This window comes from Pelobates fuscus, chromosome 1 (genome assembly GCF_036172605.1).
Source record: "Pelobates fuscus isolate aPelFus1 chromosome 1, aPelFus1.pri, whole genome shotgun sequence".
NCBI classification, from domain to species: domain Eukaryota; kingdom Metazoa; phylum Chordata; class Amphibia; order Anura; family Pelobatidae; genus Pelobates; species Pelobates fuscus.
Window position 1 is genome coordinate 98,066,172 of NC_086317.1, and position 19,067 is coordinate 98,085,238.

Here is a 19,067-nt window from a genome sequence, read left to right on the forward strand (position 1 = left end):
CTGTGCTATAAATACCCGTGTGTTGCAGTGAGTAAGTTTATCCGATACCCCTTGTTGGTTCAGCTCGGGCTTTGTCGTCTTCGTCCTTTCCTTTGTGGCTGGTCAGTCCGATGCCGCTGGTGTGCGTCTGGGGGTAGTCCAGCGTGATAGTGCTCTGCAGGTAACGACCCCTCTGTTTCTCACCATGCGGTTTGCCCCATGTTAAGATGAGGGTCGAGGCGATGGTTTTCTGGCGGTCCTCTTTTGCCCTGTAGTGCATAGTGGTTACAATCAGGCCTGAGATTCTGTATTTGGGTGCGTCGCTTGGTCTTTGGGGTTGCCCGGCGGTCTCGTTCCTGTGTGCGTGGGAGTGGGTGCGAGCACCTGGGTTGCTTGGATCCCTGTCCCGCCATTGCGGTCGTCGATGCCTGCGCGGCGGAATGGCCGCCTTGAAGGTTCGCAGAGGGAGTCCATAGTAGCGCCGGCGGGTCACAGGACGTATCCATGAGGCCACTACACGGGCTGCTTGACGGTATGGCACTCCGCCGTCACACAGTATCGTGCATCGGCTCAAGCAGAGCCGGTCAAGGCCCTTCAGGGAGTGAGTGTGTGAATGGCTGCCCGTGTTACCTCTCTGTGGCCTTAGCTTGGTGGCCATCTTGGCTGAGCTCTGGCTGCTCCGTGTCTCTGCTGGCTGTGTAGTCGTGGTTGCTCATTTGCCAGTCATCGCTGTAATTTGCTCCTGTGTGTTTCTCAAGCAGTGGTTGCCGGGATAACCCTCACCGGCAGGGGGGGGAGGGAGTGTGCCGGGGAGACCTCCAGGTGAGTGGCTGCGGTCAGCTTAGGGGTCGGCCGCCTCCCTTGCTGTGTCCGAGTAGGCCTCTGGTAGGCCTCAGGTCGATCCCCGGTTAGGAGCCTCTGAATTTGGTTGGGATGCTTAGTGCTTGGCTCTGGCGGTTTAGGGTTACCTTCTCCAGGTCGCTTATTCATCTTTTGTCGGGTTTTTGCCCTGATTTTAGCTGATTTCGAGCGTTTTGGCCTGGAGCTCGTTTCATGTGCGACCGTTCAGCGTGGCCGCTTAGCCCCGCCCCCCCTTCTTGAGACTTTGAAACTTTTCGACCCTTTTTTTTATTATTTTTTGGTGAACTTTAAAATGCTGCCTTTGTGTTATTTCCTCCAAATAATAAATTTTTTTTTTATTATTAATCTTGGAACAGAATAAACACACATTTGTCAAATAATAAAATCTTCACAAAAAAAAGTAAAATAAATAATAAAGCATGTTGCTGGATATTCTGAACGATATCAATGCTTCAAAATGTCAAAAATATAAATATGGCTCCCCGAATGTCAAAATGTCCTCTCAAACCACCTACTCTTATCGGATGTGGGCTGATAAGTGTCGAGTCAATCTTATAGCAGCTTTTCTCTATATTGCTATTTCAAGGGAAGAAAATGTATTTTCTGTTATAAAGGACAAATAATGAGTTAGAACTACTCTATTTATATATAAGCCTCACTCTTATTTACTAAAGTAAGAATTGGTGGGAATTCAAAGTCAATTTCAAATTTAAAGACAAAGTTGCTGAACTGGATACATTCTCCAAGTCAGCTATATTTCAAGTTTTGTCTAAAATTTTAAATACACTTTGAATTTCCAACAACTCTTACAAGTTTGTTTTTAATATTTTGCTCTCCGAATAAAGTACTAAATAAATATGCATTCTTATTAGATAGGAAAGAATGGCTTACAGAGAGAGACAGGAATAAGAGATAAAGAAAAAAGGAACACGTTGGGGAATGATGGGTTAATTGGGAAAAATGCAAAGAGTGCTAAGGTGAGACCTTTAAATGTCGGTATGTGGCTGCTTCCTCACACACAGAGACTCACTAGTAATTCCATCAATAGCCAAAGGCAAAATTTCCTTGTGAGAATTCAAAGTGAATCTCAAATTTACTGTCAAAATAGTCAAACTGGAAAAATTCTCTGTCAGCTATGCTTTCAGTTTGGCTAATCCGGACTTACATTTGAACTTCACTATGTATTTACTTGGAAATCTCATTTTAGTGAATAACCCTGGCAGTAATCTACACTTTATGGATTAAAGTATTGGGACACCTGACCATTGTAACAGCAGGTACTTTCATGACATTGCATTCTAAATACACAGACATTATTATGCAGTTGCTCCACCTCTTGCAGCTACAACAACTTTCACTCTTCTGGGAAGGCTTACCAAAAGATTTTGGAGTGTTTCTGCATGAATCGTTGTCCATTCATCCAGTAGAGAATTTGTGAGTTCAGGCTCTGATGTTGGACATGAAGGCCTGGCTGGCAATCTCTGTTCCCGTTCAACAGAATGGTGTGTGATAGGGTTGAGGCCAGGGCTCATTGTGGGCCAGTCAAGTTCTTTCACACCAAACTCATTCAACCATGTCTTTATGAACCTTATTTTGCACATTGGGGCACAGTCATGCTTTCCCGAAATAGTTCCCACAAGTTGGAAGCATAGCCGTGTCCAAAATGTCTTGACATGCTGAAGCTGGAAGTAAGGGGCCTAGCCCAACCTGTGGAAAACAGCCCCATACCATGATCACTCCTGAAGTAAACTTTACAGTTGGCACAATGCAGTCAGACAGGTAATGTTCTCCTGGCATCCGCCAAACCCAGCCTCGCCCCTCAGACTGCGAAAAAGAGTAGCATGATTCGTCACTCCACAGAACATGTTTTTCCTATTGCAGATTACAGTGAAGGCGTTCTTTATACCACTCAGTCCAACACTTGGCTTTGTACTTAGTCATGTGAGGATGCAACGACTCAGCCATGGAAACCCATTCAATGGAGCTCCACAGTTTTTTTTTCCTGGTATAAATGCCAGTGGAAGTGTGGAACTCTTCAGCTATGGAATCAGCAGAGCGTTGGTGACTTTTAAACACCATGTGCCTTAGCACTTGGTGACCCCGCTCTGTGACTTTACGTGATCTTCCGCTTTGTGGCTGAGTTGCTACTGTTCCTAAACGCTTCCACTTTCCAATAATACCATTTACAGTTCAGTATCAAGCTGGGATTAAACCTGACGTCTTGCAAAGATGGCATCCTTTTACAATACCACACTTGAATTCACTGAGCTCTTCAGAACGACCCATTTTTTTCTCTCAAATGTTTGGAAATGTAGACTGATGTGTGCATGATTTTATACACATGTGGCAGTGGTCTGATTGAAATACCTGAATTAAATGATTAAGTAATGTGTCCCAATACTTTTATCCATATATAGAGTATTATCCTAAATCAGTCTGGCTGATGAACGGCAAAAGAGCAGAGCAGAGCTTCACAGAACAAGGGATGCCAACATTAGTTTTTGGTTGTTATTGCTTTTTCCAGGGTCATGGGGTGGTAGAATTAAGAATTACAAATTAGGTGCACTTTTTTTTCCATGCTATTTAAAATGTTTGTATATTTGTAAAAATGGCAGAGATATTAGTAACATTCCTTTAAAACAATCTTTGACATAAACATTTTCTTGGCTGGTGTAATAGTTCAGATGACATGAAAGCAACTGGTTTTCCGCTCCTTTACGTTCAGGGAATGAGAACATTCTATGAAGCAGCACATGTTCCTTTGTCCATCTGCTGATAACTACAGCACATAACCTTTTATTCCAGAACTTGGCTTTCTCAGATATAACATAAAAAAATAAAGTGTGTTGGCGTGTTTATTTGCAATAAAGTACAAACCCCACGTACCTTACCAATTGTTTCCCATACACTTAAAAATAAACCACAAAAGTAAACAAATGAAACAGAAATGTGCAAACAATACGTGTAATGAATAACTTTCAATGGGATGATTAGGATAAAATTTACCCCAAAATATTCATATTTCTAGTATCATGATAGATTTCTAGAAAGATATAGAAAGAGGGCACATAATATAATCTGTAAATTAGTATCAATAAATGATCTATAGTAACATCACTCACATTTAAAAGAGCCATATTAAGGTCTGTATAATGCGTCCATAGTTGCCTATCCGTACCTTGATATCATATCTGTGCATGTGAAATGGAGAACATGAAACTTAAGTATTAATATCAAACTATAACACTTATTATTACAGTGGTAACATACTAAGAGGTCACTAAGAATAGTCTCACTGCTGAGCACTTAGCACTGCTCCCTCCCTGTTGCTAAATACAATAAAGTAAGTAGAGAAATTTCAGCTTTTCAGAAAACATTATATAGAGCCTGATACGGCTCTTTTAAATGTGAGTGGTGTTACAATAGATTGTTTATTGATACATTTTTACAGAATATGTACCTGCTTTCACTATCTTTTTAGAAATCCATCATGATTTTGGAAATATTATGAATATTGTTAGGTAAATTGTAACCTGATCACCCATTGAATATTTTTCATTACACTAAGTGTGGTTTGCTAACACATGTTGGTACACATTTCTATTTCATTTATTTTCTTAGAGTAATGGTTTCATTCCGAACTCTGCAAACTACCTTAATTATTAGAAAGATGCAAGCATATAGAATCGGTATACACAATTGTGGCATTTGAGTTGGATTATAATTGTTCCTGTACTCCAGGACATACTTGAAAATTTGTCAAAAACATGTATTATGTCATCCAATATAACTCAGACACACACCCTGATAAAGATAAGGTAATCCACTGGAAGTATCATCTTTACCTTTTGTATTGGACTGTGTTTATTGTACTGTTTGTTTGTTTGTTTGTTTTCTTTCCCCTAAAAGTACAGCGATGCGCTGCGGAATATGTTATAAATGCAAGTCATGATAATAATTCCATTGGGCCAGTCAATTCCTGGATAACATTGAGACTAAATGAAACCGATCTAGGAACATACCCATGCAATGCAGGACTAGCAAAAGCCCTGCTCTAATGCTGACTGCCTCAGTCCATCAGTACTCTACATACAGTTAACCCAAAACACGTGTTGTGAGCCTGCACCCCAACATGCTAGTGATTTGGGGGGGGGGGAGGCACTTGCTACCGTGCCCTTCTTGCCAGTCCTCCCGTGGGAACACCCTTATTTGGTAGTGAAATGTCATTTTAGAATGTCAGGTCTGTCACTTTTGCAAAATAATTGCTTTTATCTTCACCAATAGTTCAAGGGCAGCGATTGGCAATTGATTTAGCAATGAAGCATGTACTCCTGGTGTCATTTGTGTATATTTGCAGTTCTTACCTATTCTTCCATTGCTCTAACTTAGTGTATCTAAAATGTTAGCATGTCCCCTTTATTTTGGGATACATCTGCCTACTGCACTGTGCTGTGGTGTTCGTTATTAGATTAAAGTATCATTTTTAGGTCATTCAGCCCTAGTTCGGAATGAGCTGCATCCCTACTAGACTAAGAGTCCTTATGATGAATCAGAATCTGAACATTGTGAAAATGTATTTTCAGTGGAATCTTAATGTGGAATGATAATTACCCCGTGTGGGTTAGAAAAAATGTTTTATCTCTTCTGCTCTGTGTTCAAGGTCAGAGAGACAGTTATAAGTAAGTATAACTAATCATCAGGTATTGATTTTCTTTTGATTTCAGATATTCAGCTTTAACTCACATAGAGTTTCATGTGCTAAAACAATTACAATTTTAATTTTTGTTTAACCGATCTACCACCATGATACTTAACTTTTATGTCAGTCCACTTAATCTACTTCGTTAGTTAAAGCATCAACCTGAAGAGGGTATATTTTGCAGATAAATAAAGTTAAACACAAAGTTAAAACATGTAAATCGAATTATTTGTTCAGCTCCTGGCTGGGAGCTCGGCCTGCAGATGCCTAAGGCTCTAACAAACAATAGGTTGTCAGCTCTAGGAGATGCCAGTAACCCTTTTAATGTTTTTTCCGGTTTATAACACAGCATAAGCGCACCCTTTACAACCTATTATTTATATACATGAAATTTATTGTTCTGTATAATTCCTCCAGAACCCTATTGTTTTTCACAGAAATGGTGCCTTTCAGTTATCCATACAATATGAATTATTGAAGCTCTAATCAATTTAAAAAAGATACATACTCAAGGCAAGAGACCACGTTGCAGAGTTATCTGATAGTTCTTATTAATGCAGTGACATGTTAAACACTTTGAAATAAACAGAAAAACTTTCTCAATGATGTAAATGTTCCAAAATCTACCATGTGCAAAGTGATTATTCTTGCTGGATATTTCAGTGGTGTGTGCAACATCACTGCTACCTTAGAAAAGTAACAGTGTCACTGTGTACAGAAACCACCAGGGCTTCCGATAATATGCCTGTGAGCTCCTTTAGAGCCTTAATGATACATGAAGAAGAAGTATACTTTATCTTCATAAAGTATCCCGGATACTCCGGACATAGCCAACATGCAATAGACGTAATCAGTTTCAATGAGAAGCATTTTATTGGACCATGGAAAGGGAAGTAGTGATGATGGACAGAGAGTGGAGACTGGCGAGGGGAGCTTTGCCAGGATTTGGATTCCAGATATGTTTATGCTTATTTAACAATTGTTTTTTTGTTTTTGTGTTTATTTTGTAAGAAAGAAATTAACGCCCAATAGAGCATTCAAAATTAAAAAAATTCCCTAAACTTTGAAATTCACTTTGACTACATCACAAATAACCTTTAAATCACACTTGAGTGAAAACAAATTTAGTGAATGTGCTAATTTGCTAGAGCATAAACGTTGCAAATTTCTTGGCAAAAATAATAGCATTAGAAAAATTCTTCACCTCAGCTATTTTCCAAATTGGTTGTTTTGGTCTAAAATGTTGTTATAATTGCCTGATCAGTGAATACCCAAGTATTGGTTAAACACACCAGCCATTTTCTCCAAAATCGGGTCGAAGGTTCGTACATCTAATACATGCCATTTTCCTTAGAACTTGAAAAGAAGACAACTATACAATATCCATATTGGCAGAAAGTTGAGGCAAAAGAATGGTACAGAATGGAAATAACATTTTTGAAATAAGATGATGAATATGCTTCATGACAGTTGCATGTTCAGCGGGACAGTCCTACATATAGGCGTTGGACCCATTGACAAAGCACTTTAATACCACTCTGCACATGTGCTGCAAGTTCAAGTCAGGCTGACACTCCCCTTTTTTTGGACAAGACAACCCTCTCTCACATGGGCACAATCCTTTGGGTTTTGTCAGTGAAATAAGTCGAGTCACACCCTCCCCTGTCACATCGTCATACCTTTCACTGCTGGTATTTATGTATTTTTCAGTTTAAGAATTTTACTTTATGTATTAATGATGTTGTTATGAATACCTTATGCACTAATACATCCTTTGAAACATAAATGTTTGTCTCACTATTATATTATATATATTTTTTTCCATTTAAAGATTGCTATTGATTTTCATCATTTCAATGCCATAAACATAAAACATGAAATAGAGGGGTGTAGGGGGGGAGGGGGGGAAGTACAGAATGAAGGCAGGGAGGGGAGGAGGGGGTCCATACCAAACTTTTACATCAAAGTTTACATGAGATCTTTAGTTGTGTCATATACCTACATACACTCTTTCTACAACTCTTAATTCTGCCTAATCCTTCGTTTTTGTCTCTGTCGTGTTGCATTGTTTCTCGTCTGTCTATCTTTACCTAGTGATTGACCCTGGGATCTTATCATGTCTAGCGGCTTAGTTGTCTGGGGTATCCCGTTCTTCTCGCATCCCACAGGCTCTGAGCTTCCATGGACGTGCCCATCAAGGGGAGGACCCCTCGATAGCAATTATATTATATTTTAAGGAAAAAATACTTTGGTGTTTCAAAAGAACCACATGGTTATGCAAATTCCTTCAGAGCAATCATATGTAGGTAGTCCTTCACTTTACAGTATAACAAAGTGGAATGTGAGGAACATATCTGTCAAAGATTATTGTAGAAATACCTTTTGGTTTATTCATCTGTGAACTCATACACTGCTTGTGAACATTGACATACATCTACTCAGCCCCCTAGCAAATTTCTGTCATGTACATATTAATATATGTTAATCGCATTTCAGTTTTCAGGAAGTAGTAATGATGTTAACAAACTGCAATGATTTGAAAAGGAAAAGCAGACAGTGATCTCTATATTTAAAAAGAAAAAAAAATGGCCTTTGTTTTTTGTTTTTTTGTCAAACCATTTTCAGTTGGTTTGACAGAAACTGGAACAATATCTTATACCAAAGGCCCAATACATTGCATGATCATGAAGACAAACATCTTACTTTGTTATAATTCATAAACATTCCGGCTGTACACCATGAAGATTAGTTTACATGCTGCCAAAGCATAGTTGTCCTTTTTGGTGGTGCCAAATATGCACTGGAACCCTATACAGCAGGTCGAAGGATCTCACACCATGTAAGGGCTTGGATGGGGAACAAAGATATGACATTTCCTGACTTTGATTATGAGTTAAGATGGTGGAGCAAAACATACATGTCAAGTGTCCCTATACGGGAGGAACAGTCCCTATTTTAGGCCCAAATCTCAATGTCCCTCTTTGCTATCCTAAAGTCTCTCTTTTGTAGGAGCTCAGTGTTACGAACGCACCCTACTTCAAGAGTGTGCGTGACGTAGTTGTGGTGGTAAAAGGGTTAAAGTTCACTATTTGTCTGCACAAGACCGGAAATAATGACAAAATCCCCCTTAGCACCACCCACAATTAAACCTAATCATATAACTATTACTATTTTAACACTGCCAACACCAAGACAATTTATAAATGGGGTGCCTTGGTCCCCCAGGTAAATCAATAATTAAACCCCACCAAATACAACTTAGCACAATATTTAAGGAACTGCAAAAATACTAATTAGTCTCTTCAGGTAACGTGATTCTTAACCAGACAAAGAAAGAACTTAATTAAGGAATATTTATTATGAGCAAAAAATTATCAAAGTGCATACAAAAAAATTGATGAAAAAACTAATTATTTACACCAACAACAGATAAAAACAAAAGGGATTATAATAACTGAAGTCCTAAACACTTAGTACTCACAATACTGTGCCCTTGAACTACAATAAATGTGGAAGCATATTAGTCTGTTTAAATAAGATATGTTGTTCTTGTTCTAAATTATATTTTAGTTGCATAAATTATTAGTAAGTCACTTAAAATATCTCAAAAACAACTCTGCACCCTGTCCACAATCCAACTCACATTCCTAAATTTAAAGTGCCCCTGTTTGTCTACAACAAAACACTGGGGCCTAAATCACTATCTTCTAAGGACAAAAACCACTACAGCAAGCTATAACAGTCTTTATCAGATGAATGCATTATTGGAAAGAAAAAATGGTTATTTATATTTATTTAACAATCAGTTTTATAAAGAATAGACTGCTCGTAGAGACAAGAAATAATCTCCATGAGAAATCTTATTTGTTTCACAGGAAGTTAAAAAATGAGCTTCTTGAAATCAGACGAAAAGGTGGTCGTCATCGGATTCGGCCTCAGAATAATCAGAAGATTTGCATACGCTGTCAGAAGAACTTGGGGTTGATCTTTGACCGAGGGCAAGTGTGTCCCAACTGTCAGCTACGGGTCTGCAATGCTTGTCGTGTTGTGGTTAAGGATGGAGCCTGGAAATGCACAATATGCGCCAAAATTACGTGAGTACTTTGTTTGAACAAATAACCTTTAACAATTGTAATAGCATTACTGCATAATTCTACATATTTTTTTTAATTGCATATTTGAATAAATCACCTAGATTTTGTAGCAATGTATTAACCAACAGAACCAGAGCATTGTATATAATAGCTAACATTATGGCAATATTTCATACGATACTAAATATTGAAGAAATTATCGTAAGTTGGCAGTTCTGTACGTGAGCGCCGGCCGCAGGCCCTGCAGGAGATCTCACCGTTGGTTTGTTCCAACGCCTGGGGATCTTTGTTCTCCCCATCGACTGTGCTACGCCTTGTCCGCCTACCGCTCCATCGCTGAGACCTTGGTAGCCTTCTGGCAAAACCAGCCTTGCCTTTATTTGCTTATGTCCAGCTTTATTTAAGTTTCTTCTTATATTGTGCAGAAGTCAGTGCTTAGAGCTGTCCACGATTTGTAGAACACTTAAAGAAGGAGAAAATATACAAGGAATACAATGTGAAATAAAACACCTACGTCATGGCAATATCCAACATCTTTAATGATTGGAACTTGATTCAATCTGGCCGGCTGGCTGGCTAAATACCTACGGTAGTTAATTTCATAGTGTCTCATGTACACTTTAGTATTCAATATTCTACTTCTGTTAGACAGGTCAATTATTGTTAGAGTGGAAATGCTATTAAATGGCAGATTGCTGCATTAAATAAAATCTTGCAAAGGAAAGATGAAAAACTTTGCTTTAATGTATTTTCACTCTGGCATTAATTCTACTATTCTTACGTGGAAATCATTAGGGTTATATGATTTGCTAGAAAAAGCTCGACCAATCACACTAATTTTCCAGCTGTGACATGTTATGGGCTTATCCCCGCTTCATAGCCACAGGTTTTAATTTTTTTATTTTTTTAAAACAAAATTCAATGATAAGAGAATTGACAGGAGCAGACTCAAGTCAGAGTAACGGAGTTTAAATTAAACATTAAATGAACTATTAACCAGTAGGCACAGCATATAATAGAATAACTGGAATGTGCTGAAGTCATAACGGATTACAGGATACAAGATGAATTAGCCACATCATAGAAACAACAGTATAAAGAATTTAAAAAAAGAAAAAAAGAAAAAAAAGAAACAACAGTAAATGGTACTTTCATGGATAGCAGGTGAGTGCATTGCAGGATAGGAGACATTAATATTTCAAAAGCATATTTCAGCCAATAATTTATAAATACTGGACATTTCTACTAATGACACTTCAGTATCTACAGCATAATATTTGTGTACCATAAAGGGAACTATTTAAAGGTACGCTCTAATTAAAAGAACAATATTTCCTTAATAAGAAGTGTTCATTTAAAGAGATACTATTCACATCAAAACAACTTTAGTGAAGCAGTTTAGGTGTAACAATCCTTCCCCTGCAGTCTGACTGCTTAATTCTAAGCAATTTAAGAGTTTCTATTGATGCAATCCTAGCCACAACTCTCCTGGCTGTGACTCACTAAGCCTGCATGAAAAAATCACCATCTTCTCATTGAGTCAATGCATTTCTATTATAAAAGTCCAGCGCCTCCATGCAGAGCGCACAGTGTGCAGCACTGACCCAGGAAGCATCTCTAGTGGCCGTCTGAGTGACTGCCACTGGAGGCGTTCCTAGGCAACAATGTAAGAAATTTCCCATGTCCCATTGCGTGCGTTCACGTGACATGGCCCGAAATGATCCAAAATGGCCGCAGTCTCGTGACCCGCTATTTTCGTTATTTTCTCACCTTTAGATGCTTAATTTTGCTTTCAAATTTTATACACTAGTCCCTACAATGGTCTACTACCGTTCTAGACCTTTTTCTTCATCTTTTTTTTTAAATTTCATAATATAAATTATGACCTCATTTAGACCACACCTTCACTCCCTATATAAAACTAAGCCTGCCAGGTATGATTTTTCTACCTCCACTTGAGTAAGCCACTTTGGTGAAACGCGTTGTGGATATTTTAATGGTGTGTTTTACATTGTATTTAAAAAAAAAAAAAAAAAAAGGAATTTTGGCCTCTTTCCACTGTGAGTGTGCCATTTTACTTTTTTATCATTGTCTACCTGGCATCTGATTTTAAGTTCCAGTGAGGACTACTCCAATCCACAGTGAGGATTATACCACTTACGCCTACACATTGAGCAGTTAGTCTGCCCAATTAAATGTGAGTACCAATTCACTATTTTATACTCCTGGTATCTTTTATACTGTGAGCACTATTGTTGTCACTTTTATATCTTTTATGATCTTCATACCGATGATAAATCTGCTTACCTACACCATCCTACGTATCCTATAAGTGGGGATTGTACCACTGTACAGTTGCAAGAAAAAGTATGTGAACCCTTTGGAATGATATGGATTTCTGCACAAATTGGTCATAAAATGTGATCTGATCATCATCTAAGTCACAACAATAGACAATCACAGTCTGCTTAAATTAATAACACACAAAGAATGAAATGTTGCCATGTTTTTATTGAACACACCATGTAAACATTCACAGTGCAGGTGGAAAAAGTATGTGAACCCCTAGACTAATGACATCTCCAAGAGCTAATTGGAGTGAGATGTCAGCCAACTGGAGTCCAATCAATGAGATGAGATTGGAGGTGTTGGTTACAGCTGCCCTGCCCTATAAAAAACACACACCAGTTCTGGGTTTGCTTTTCACAAGAAAATTTAAATTTAGATCACTTGGCCTCCTCCCTTAGTTTTTGTAATTTTTTAAACAATTAAATTGCGTTACTCTCAGAAGCTCATCCTCCTGCAATGAAGTCAACAGTCCCTATCAGGACATAGAGCACATGCACAGCAATTACACAGAAATCATTGTGATCTGCCAAGACTCTATGAGAAGCATAATTCCATGTTTTGGTGTCATCATGCTGTGCGTGATGACACTACAGGTGAAGTCCTTTCAAATTCACATTATGTATGGAGGAAATTTGATTGACATTATAGGCATGTGTTTGACCAAATGTAAACATTACCATGTGTCAGAAAGGACAATATTTTATATTGTCCAAATATGTATAAGTATCTGCTTAAAATGTCTCTGTAATTATATAGACTGTCCTAAAGCAACAAGGTGAGTGAGAGATGAGAAAGCTACAGGACATGTGACTGTTCATTTTCCCATGCATGGGAATAGCGGGAGCTACAGTGTTAGTCACATCTATAGTGACCATAAGGGACTGTGGTGTTCCCTAGATTACTTATCAATAATTTAATACCCACTTGAAATTGGGCCTGTTATCACTCAAACTGCCATCAAAAGTTAGCGATGCTTGAGTTTGCTGTTGGCCATTTCCTCTGGTGTATTTAATTGATATCTTTAATTTAAGCAATATTTTTGATGCTGTAAATAATTCATGTAGTGAAAATTTTTTTTCTTTAGAAAATGGACAGTGGTATGAACTTCCACATATGCTCCATATATTACATTGCTGAGAACAACTGGCACTAAAAGAGTTAAGAAACTAATGGTGTACTGTAAATGTATAATGTAGTGGAAATTGGACAGGATGCACTGCTTACCATCAAAATAATACAATTAACTACAAGCATTGAAGCAAACAAGGCATTTTATTAACATATCAGTTGTGTTTATCAGAGTGTTTCTGGCGAAATGTATATAATGGAGATTTAGTTACAAAATAATAACAATCCGTACCCCTCTACTATTCCTGGATCTGGTGGGATCCTCCTGTCCTGCCGTTCCACATTGGTTCACTGATGTTCCATTCCAGAACTACGCAGAAAGAGCTTCAGCAGCTGGCGTGGACTTTCACCAGGCTGACGCACCCCTTCTCTAGGCAGCTCCTTCCGCTCTCCATGCACGACTGCCCAGTTTGAGCATCACCAGTGGCACAGGTGGAATGCCGCTTTAACCACCCACCCCTCTGTGCTGATTTCATACCTTCCACTGTTGGAAGGTATGTCGTACATTGCATAAGCTTACAGCAATTGTCCATGTATGCCATTTTTGTAGGGTGCTTTCTAACCTTATGATCTTCTGAGATTAACCCACTCTATGGAATTCACACTCACTGTTGCTCTCCGCAATTCTTGGTTTTCACAGCGCCCAGTAATAAGTTACCTGTGACTCATTACATCCTTATAAATTCGATGTTTTGGTCAACTTTTTATATAAAACATAGGACAGAAAAGCTCCACTCATTTGAACACGCATGCATCATAAAGGTGCTGGGACCAACTGGTATATAAACTATTGCATATTTCATTCCAAGCGAGCTTTAACATTGCTAGCATCATAACCAGTATGGGTCCGCTGTAGTGTTTATAGTGTCCGGACTGCAACAGCGCCCTCCCTGTGTAAATACTCAAACCATTTCTGAATGATTTGACAACTTACCTGGGTCACTCTGGGCAACTGCCCGAAGCTCCTAGTGCTTTGAGTGTTTATTATTATTATTATTATTATTATTGGTAATTATATAGCAGCGCTTTACAATCAGAGGGGGATTAACTAAATGAGACAATAACAAAATGTAACAGGAACAATAGGTAGTTGAGGACCCTGCTCAAACAAGATAACAGTATAGAGGTGGGTTATAAAAACACAATAGGAAGTTTATTGAGGGAGACAGCAAATAGACATGGTGGGAAAGTTGAAGAACTGGAGGTGAGAGTGGAGATTGGCCCTTTAGAAGAGAGCAAGAGGAAGGTTTGAGAGATAGAAGTTACTCCTGGAGGCCATAAGCAATCCTAAAAAGATGGGTTTTGAGGGTCTTCTTAAAAGATTGAAGACTAGGTGAGAGTTTATAAAGTTTGTTAAATGACATGTCTTAGGTAAAAAAAAATGAGTATTTCTTTACAAAATATGGTAGGAAATGGAAAACCAAGGCTAGTTAAAAATTAGGATGGCATGATATATCTGGTTAACGGAATGATAGGATTTATGTAAGATTATTTTAAAAGGGCATTTGCATGTAAGAGTAACAATAGTCTGTGGGAAGGATAATGAATTTTTGGTAGTGGGTATTAAGGACAGTCAGTGATAAGAGGCTTATGGAAGAAATGTCAGTAGAATGCTATATTATAGAAGATTGGGAAAGCTGTTTTAATGGAATGGTCTCTCTATTGGGTGTCAATCTATTATTACTTTTTATCTTTTCTCTAGTACAATGATTTAGCGGTGCTACATTTCTTGCCTGGGTGCAGTGAACAAGCTATGCAAACCAAAATCCATTTTTTTTGTTTTTTGTTTTTTTACAAAATTTAAATAAGAATTTTAGAGTCCATGAGCTTTCAGTTTGAATTTGCATAGGTGATGCAGCCTTCTCAGTCCGTCTCTCCAGAGAAATCCACCTCTCCAGTATTATTTGTCTTCCATTGTAGATCCGAAGGGTTAGCAACTTTTGTCTCTCCAGACGTTGTGGACTACATATGCTATAATGCTCTTACAGCCAAAATGCTGGCAAAGCATCAGGGGAGATGCAGTATATCCCAGAAGAGCACCATTTATCTTCTTCTTTGCTCCAAAGCTTATTTTCAGCCTCAAAAAATGAACACATCTCGGCGTCAAGGCACTATTCTGTCCTTCTGCATCGTTCCATCCAACTTGCATTCTGTCTCCCTTCTCTTACACACACAGAAATGTTTGTAGGTTAATATTCATCGCTAGAGTTTATCAGCCAAGGAGGAGAAGGAAGGTGAGAAGTACTGAGCACACTATAAGAACTTGTTGTAGGCTCAGATGGTCATTTAAATTTGAAAGCTGCAAATTTAAATCTTTCATTTTTTTCCAAGATTAGTTGTAAAGATATTTGAGTTTTTGTGAAGTCATGCAGCGCATATGGGTCATATTATACCTTCCTTTAGACGTGGCACTGATTACTAGATTTTGTAATGCAGTCAGTAAGAGACCCTCTTATTGCCCAGAAAGGCATGTAAGTGAAGATCTTTTATTGAACTGTATCAGTGAGGAAGTAACAATGGAGTCAAACTGTATAGGGAACAAAGCACCAAAGCATATTTAGTTGAAAATTTTAAATTATATTAACTATTTTGTCATAAAAAACTGCAGTGGCCTTCTATGAACTTATAGAAATATATCAAAGGTCAAGACATATAGTGGCAATGCAAACCATTTCTTAAAGAGAAAGAATGGATATAATAACCGATGATGAAAATAAAAATAATAATAATATTTTCAAGTTGTGAAAGAGAACCAATATACATTTCCAAACTGGGGAAAAACAGATATAATCCCTGAAATCACAATAGAGATATATAGATATTCAGTTTGTCTGGATTAATGTATTGTGGGGAAAAAAAATCTATATAAACATATATCTTTAAATATTATTGAATACCTTGATAGTGAGACTAACATGTAACATATATAGTACACACAGACAAATGTGCTCCAATGTCCTTTCTCTGATCACAGAGCCCTTGTTCCTTACCACATGTATTTAATGATTGCAGGCTGAGCACTTCTCAGTCCCCATGTCCTCCGGCTAAAGTGCTGTCCGTGCATCATATTAAATTCTCATTTGTTTATGGCTGCCTGTAGATAATTTTCAGAGTGGAAAGAAATCCCTAGAGGTAGGTTTTACGAGGCAAGCATTTCCAGTGTCAGCAAAATGCCAAAAACTAAATTTAAAGAGTCAATGAGCCTGTTAGAAACAGTTAAGCACAATTCAGTTTTCTGTGCATTTCAGTTCATTTTATGGCGTTTCATCAACGTCTAAAACACTCTAATCAGCCTGACAAGCTCCCACCTTGCCAGTGTGGATTGAGTGCAGTGTCAAAATAAACACGTCGATGGCATGTTCATTTAATAAGTGCAGAACATGCAGCAAGTCTTGAGTTTTTAAAAATTTTTGTCCCTTGAAAAAAATTATTACAATTGGTATTTTTATTTTTTCTGCAAGTTATATTTTTGTTGTCTTTTTCTTTTTGTTATTATTTAAAGCCCTACCTTTTATAGTAATAAATGCAACTCAACTTAAGTCCATACAAATCATCACGAGGAATTGTGTCATTTTGAGAGCTTTGCATGATGAAACGACAGAAGAAAATATGACTGCAGCCTATATAATAATGTCATGTTATTTACTTAACCATGAATTGTCACAAGTTCGCCAGGGTATTGCAGATTTAAGGCCAGAAGAGAGGAACTGGATGCACAGTGCAGGTAGTTACTTTTTGTGTATATTCATGTGTGTGCACATTAAATTGTATACATTTCTACAGTTACAGTATAGAGTATTTTTCACATGAATACAATCCTGACTATCTAATTACATATGCTATTTATCTACTATTTATTAAATGAGACAAGTGATACAACAGCTTGCATCTAGTAATAAACAAATAGTAAATGCACATAGAAAATTATGAAAAAATTCCAAAGGACACAGTCCAGAATTTTCACTTATCGCCAGTTGGTCTTGCTTCTTATAGGAAAGGGAGAAGCTTTTGTCTCAAGCTCAATATTTCTGGAATAGGGTGTAGTATAACCCCCACCATAAGGATGTATCTTCGTCAGAATTTCTTAAGCAGCATAAGTACAAGTATGAACCAGAAAAAAAGGATAAAATATAGTGCTGTTAGAACAGTACTCACATTTATTAGAGCAGCCGGACTGCTCAGCGTATTTAGCGTAGGTGATATAGTCCCCACCAAGAAGCAAGGGTTTTGGAGTCTGCAGTGGAGTATTTTCCAATTGATGTCAGGGCCAAAAATATAATAAAACTAATTTATAAAACAACAAAAAAAGTATATGGCCAGATCTAGTACAGGTAAAAGCCGAAAAACTTTATTGTATAAATGTTAAAAACAAGCAATAAAAAATTTCACGTTTTTTAATAGATTTTTTTTTCTTTTTTTAAACATTTATACAGTAACGTATGTTTGTCTTATACCTATATTGGATCTGGCCATATACTTTTTTTGTGTGTGCTGTAGTGGTTGTCTTGCTTGGAATTACCCTTTTAATAAACATTAACGCTTTAGGAATACAGTGCAAACCTGTATTCCTAATGCACTGTTGCCCCTTTCCATATAGGTCCTCATCGTGTGTGCCATAGAAATTCATATAGTCAACGTTTTACTTAACCTTTTCCAGCGCCAAGCTCAGTCAACGTTGCTCATCTCTCCACTTCAACGTCAGTCAATGATCTACATTGGGGATGTATACTTATTCGTGACAAGCAACCCATGTGCCTCCAAGCTTCTCCATAGAAAAGTATACAATTCAAGACTTTCCTATGAACCTCTGTGTCAGGTGACTGAGTTTTACACGGTCAGTGCCACAAAAGTGGCTCCAGTGGCTGTCTTAATCACAGCCACTGGAGGTAGATTTAATCCTGCAATGTAAACATTACATTTTCTAAAAAATGCTGTTTTTACATTTCCATGTTAAAGGGGCAAACCAATTCCGAACAATTCCCACTTTAGTGAATGACCCTGATACTGTATACACAGTTGTTCTATGTTTGTGTGTAAGCAAGAAATGCTCGTATTTAATACCTCACTTTCATCTTGGTACTTGAACGGTGACAAATAAGAGCAAACCACTTAACAAAAAGTACCTATGAAATATGTATGCAAAGATAGTAGCAGTTGTGATTGATAAAAAAAAAATAAAAAAAATAACATTAGCGGAGGAGGAGAAAATAGAAATTAACTGCCAGGTGTGCATTCTCATGCAGAAAAACACTTCCTTTGTACGCAAATAGCACGAATTGGGTATGTGTGCCTAGGAAATATCTAACCAAGCAGTAATTGCAAAACATGTACCTAGAAATACACATAGAATGAAAAATGCAAGCAGGAATCAGAGACAGATATGTGAAAAGTGTGTGATTATCACGTAAACGCCTCCATAGTAGCCGGGTAATTATATGTAAATTAACAGTTATCACATATTGTTTCCTGTGTTCTTCTTTAATATACACGAGAATAAAGGGTGAAATCACTTTTGTGTTTTTTTTACCTCCTTGAGACCTAAAAATCCAGATCAATAGATCCTTAAGGAACACCTATAAAATATATAATTCATGGCTTGATTTTAACCGTTATAGCACTAACATATGTCTTTTGTAGATGTCATTAAAGGGATACTATAGTGTTAAGAATACAAATCTGTATACCTAACACTATAATAACCTCTGCCCCCCCGACCCCCTCCGGCAGGTAAATAGTTTTTAAAAAGCCTTTGTTTACTTACTCAACTCCAAAGCCAATGTCTCCAGTGTCATCCAATGGGAGGGGGACTTAAAGTGTATGTGGGGCGAACGCTGCAAGCACATTAGACCCTCCCCATAGGAAATAATTGCCTCAATGCGTATCTATCTAATTCACATGGTCTGGCTTCCATTCAGTTTTTTGCCACCAGTTATGCGCAGTATTCAAACATCTTCTCC

At 37.8% G+C, this 19,067-nt stretch overlaps 1 protein-coding gene across 1 annotated transcript in view; it reads left to right on the forward strand.

Moving 5' to 3' along the window:
* SYTL5 (synaptotagmin like 5) overlaps positions 1-19,067 on the forward strand; it is a 242,536-nt gene that overhangs the window by 148,085 nt on the left and 75,384 nt on the right. The window contains exon 3 of the mRNA XM_063450103.1: positions 9,415-9,633. Coding sequence (XP_063306173.1) covers positions 9,415-9,633 — 219 coding nt within the window. The remainder of the gene's footprint in view (positions 1-9,414; positions 9,634-19,067) is intronic.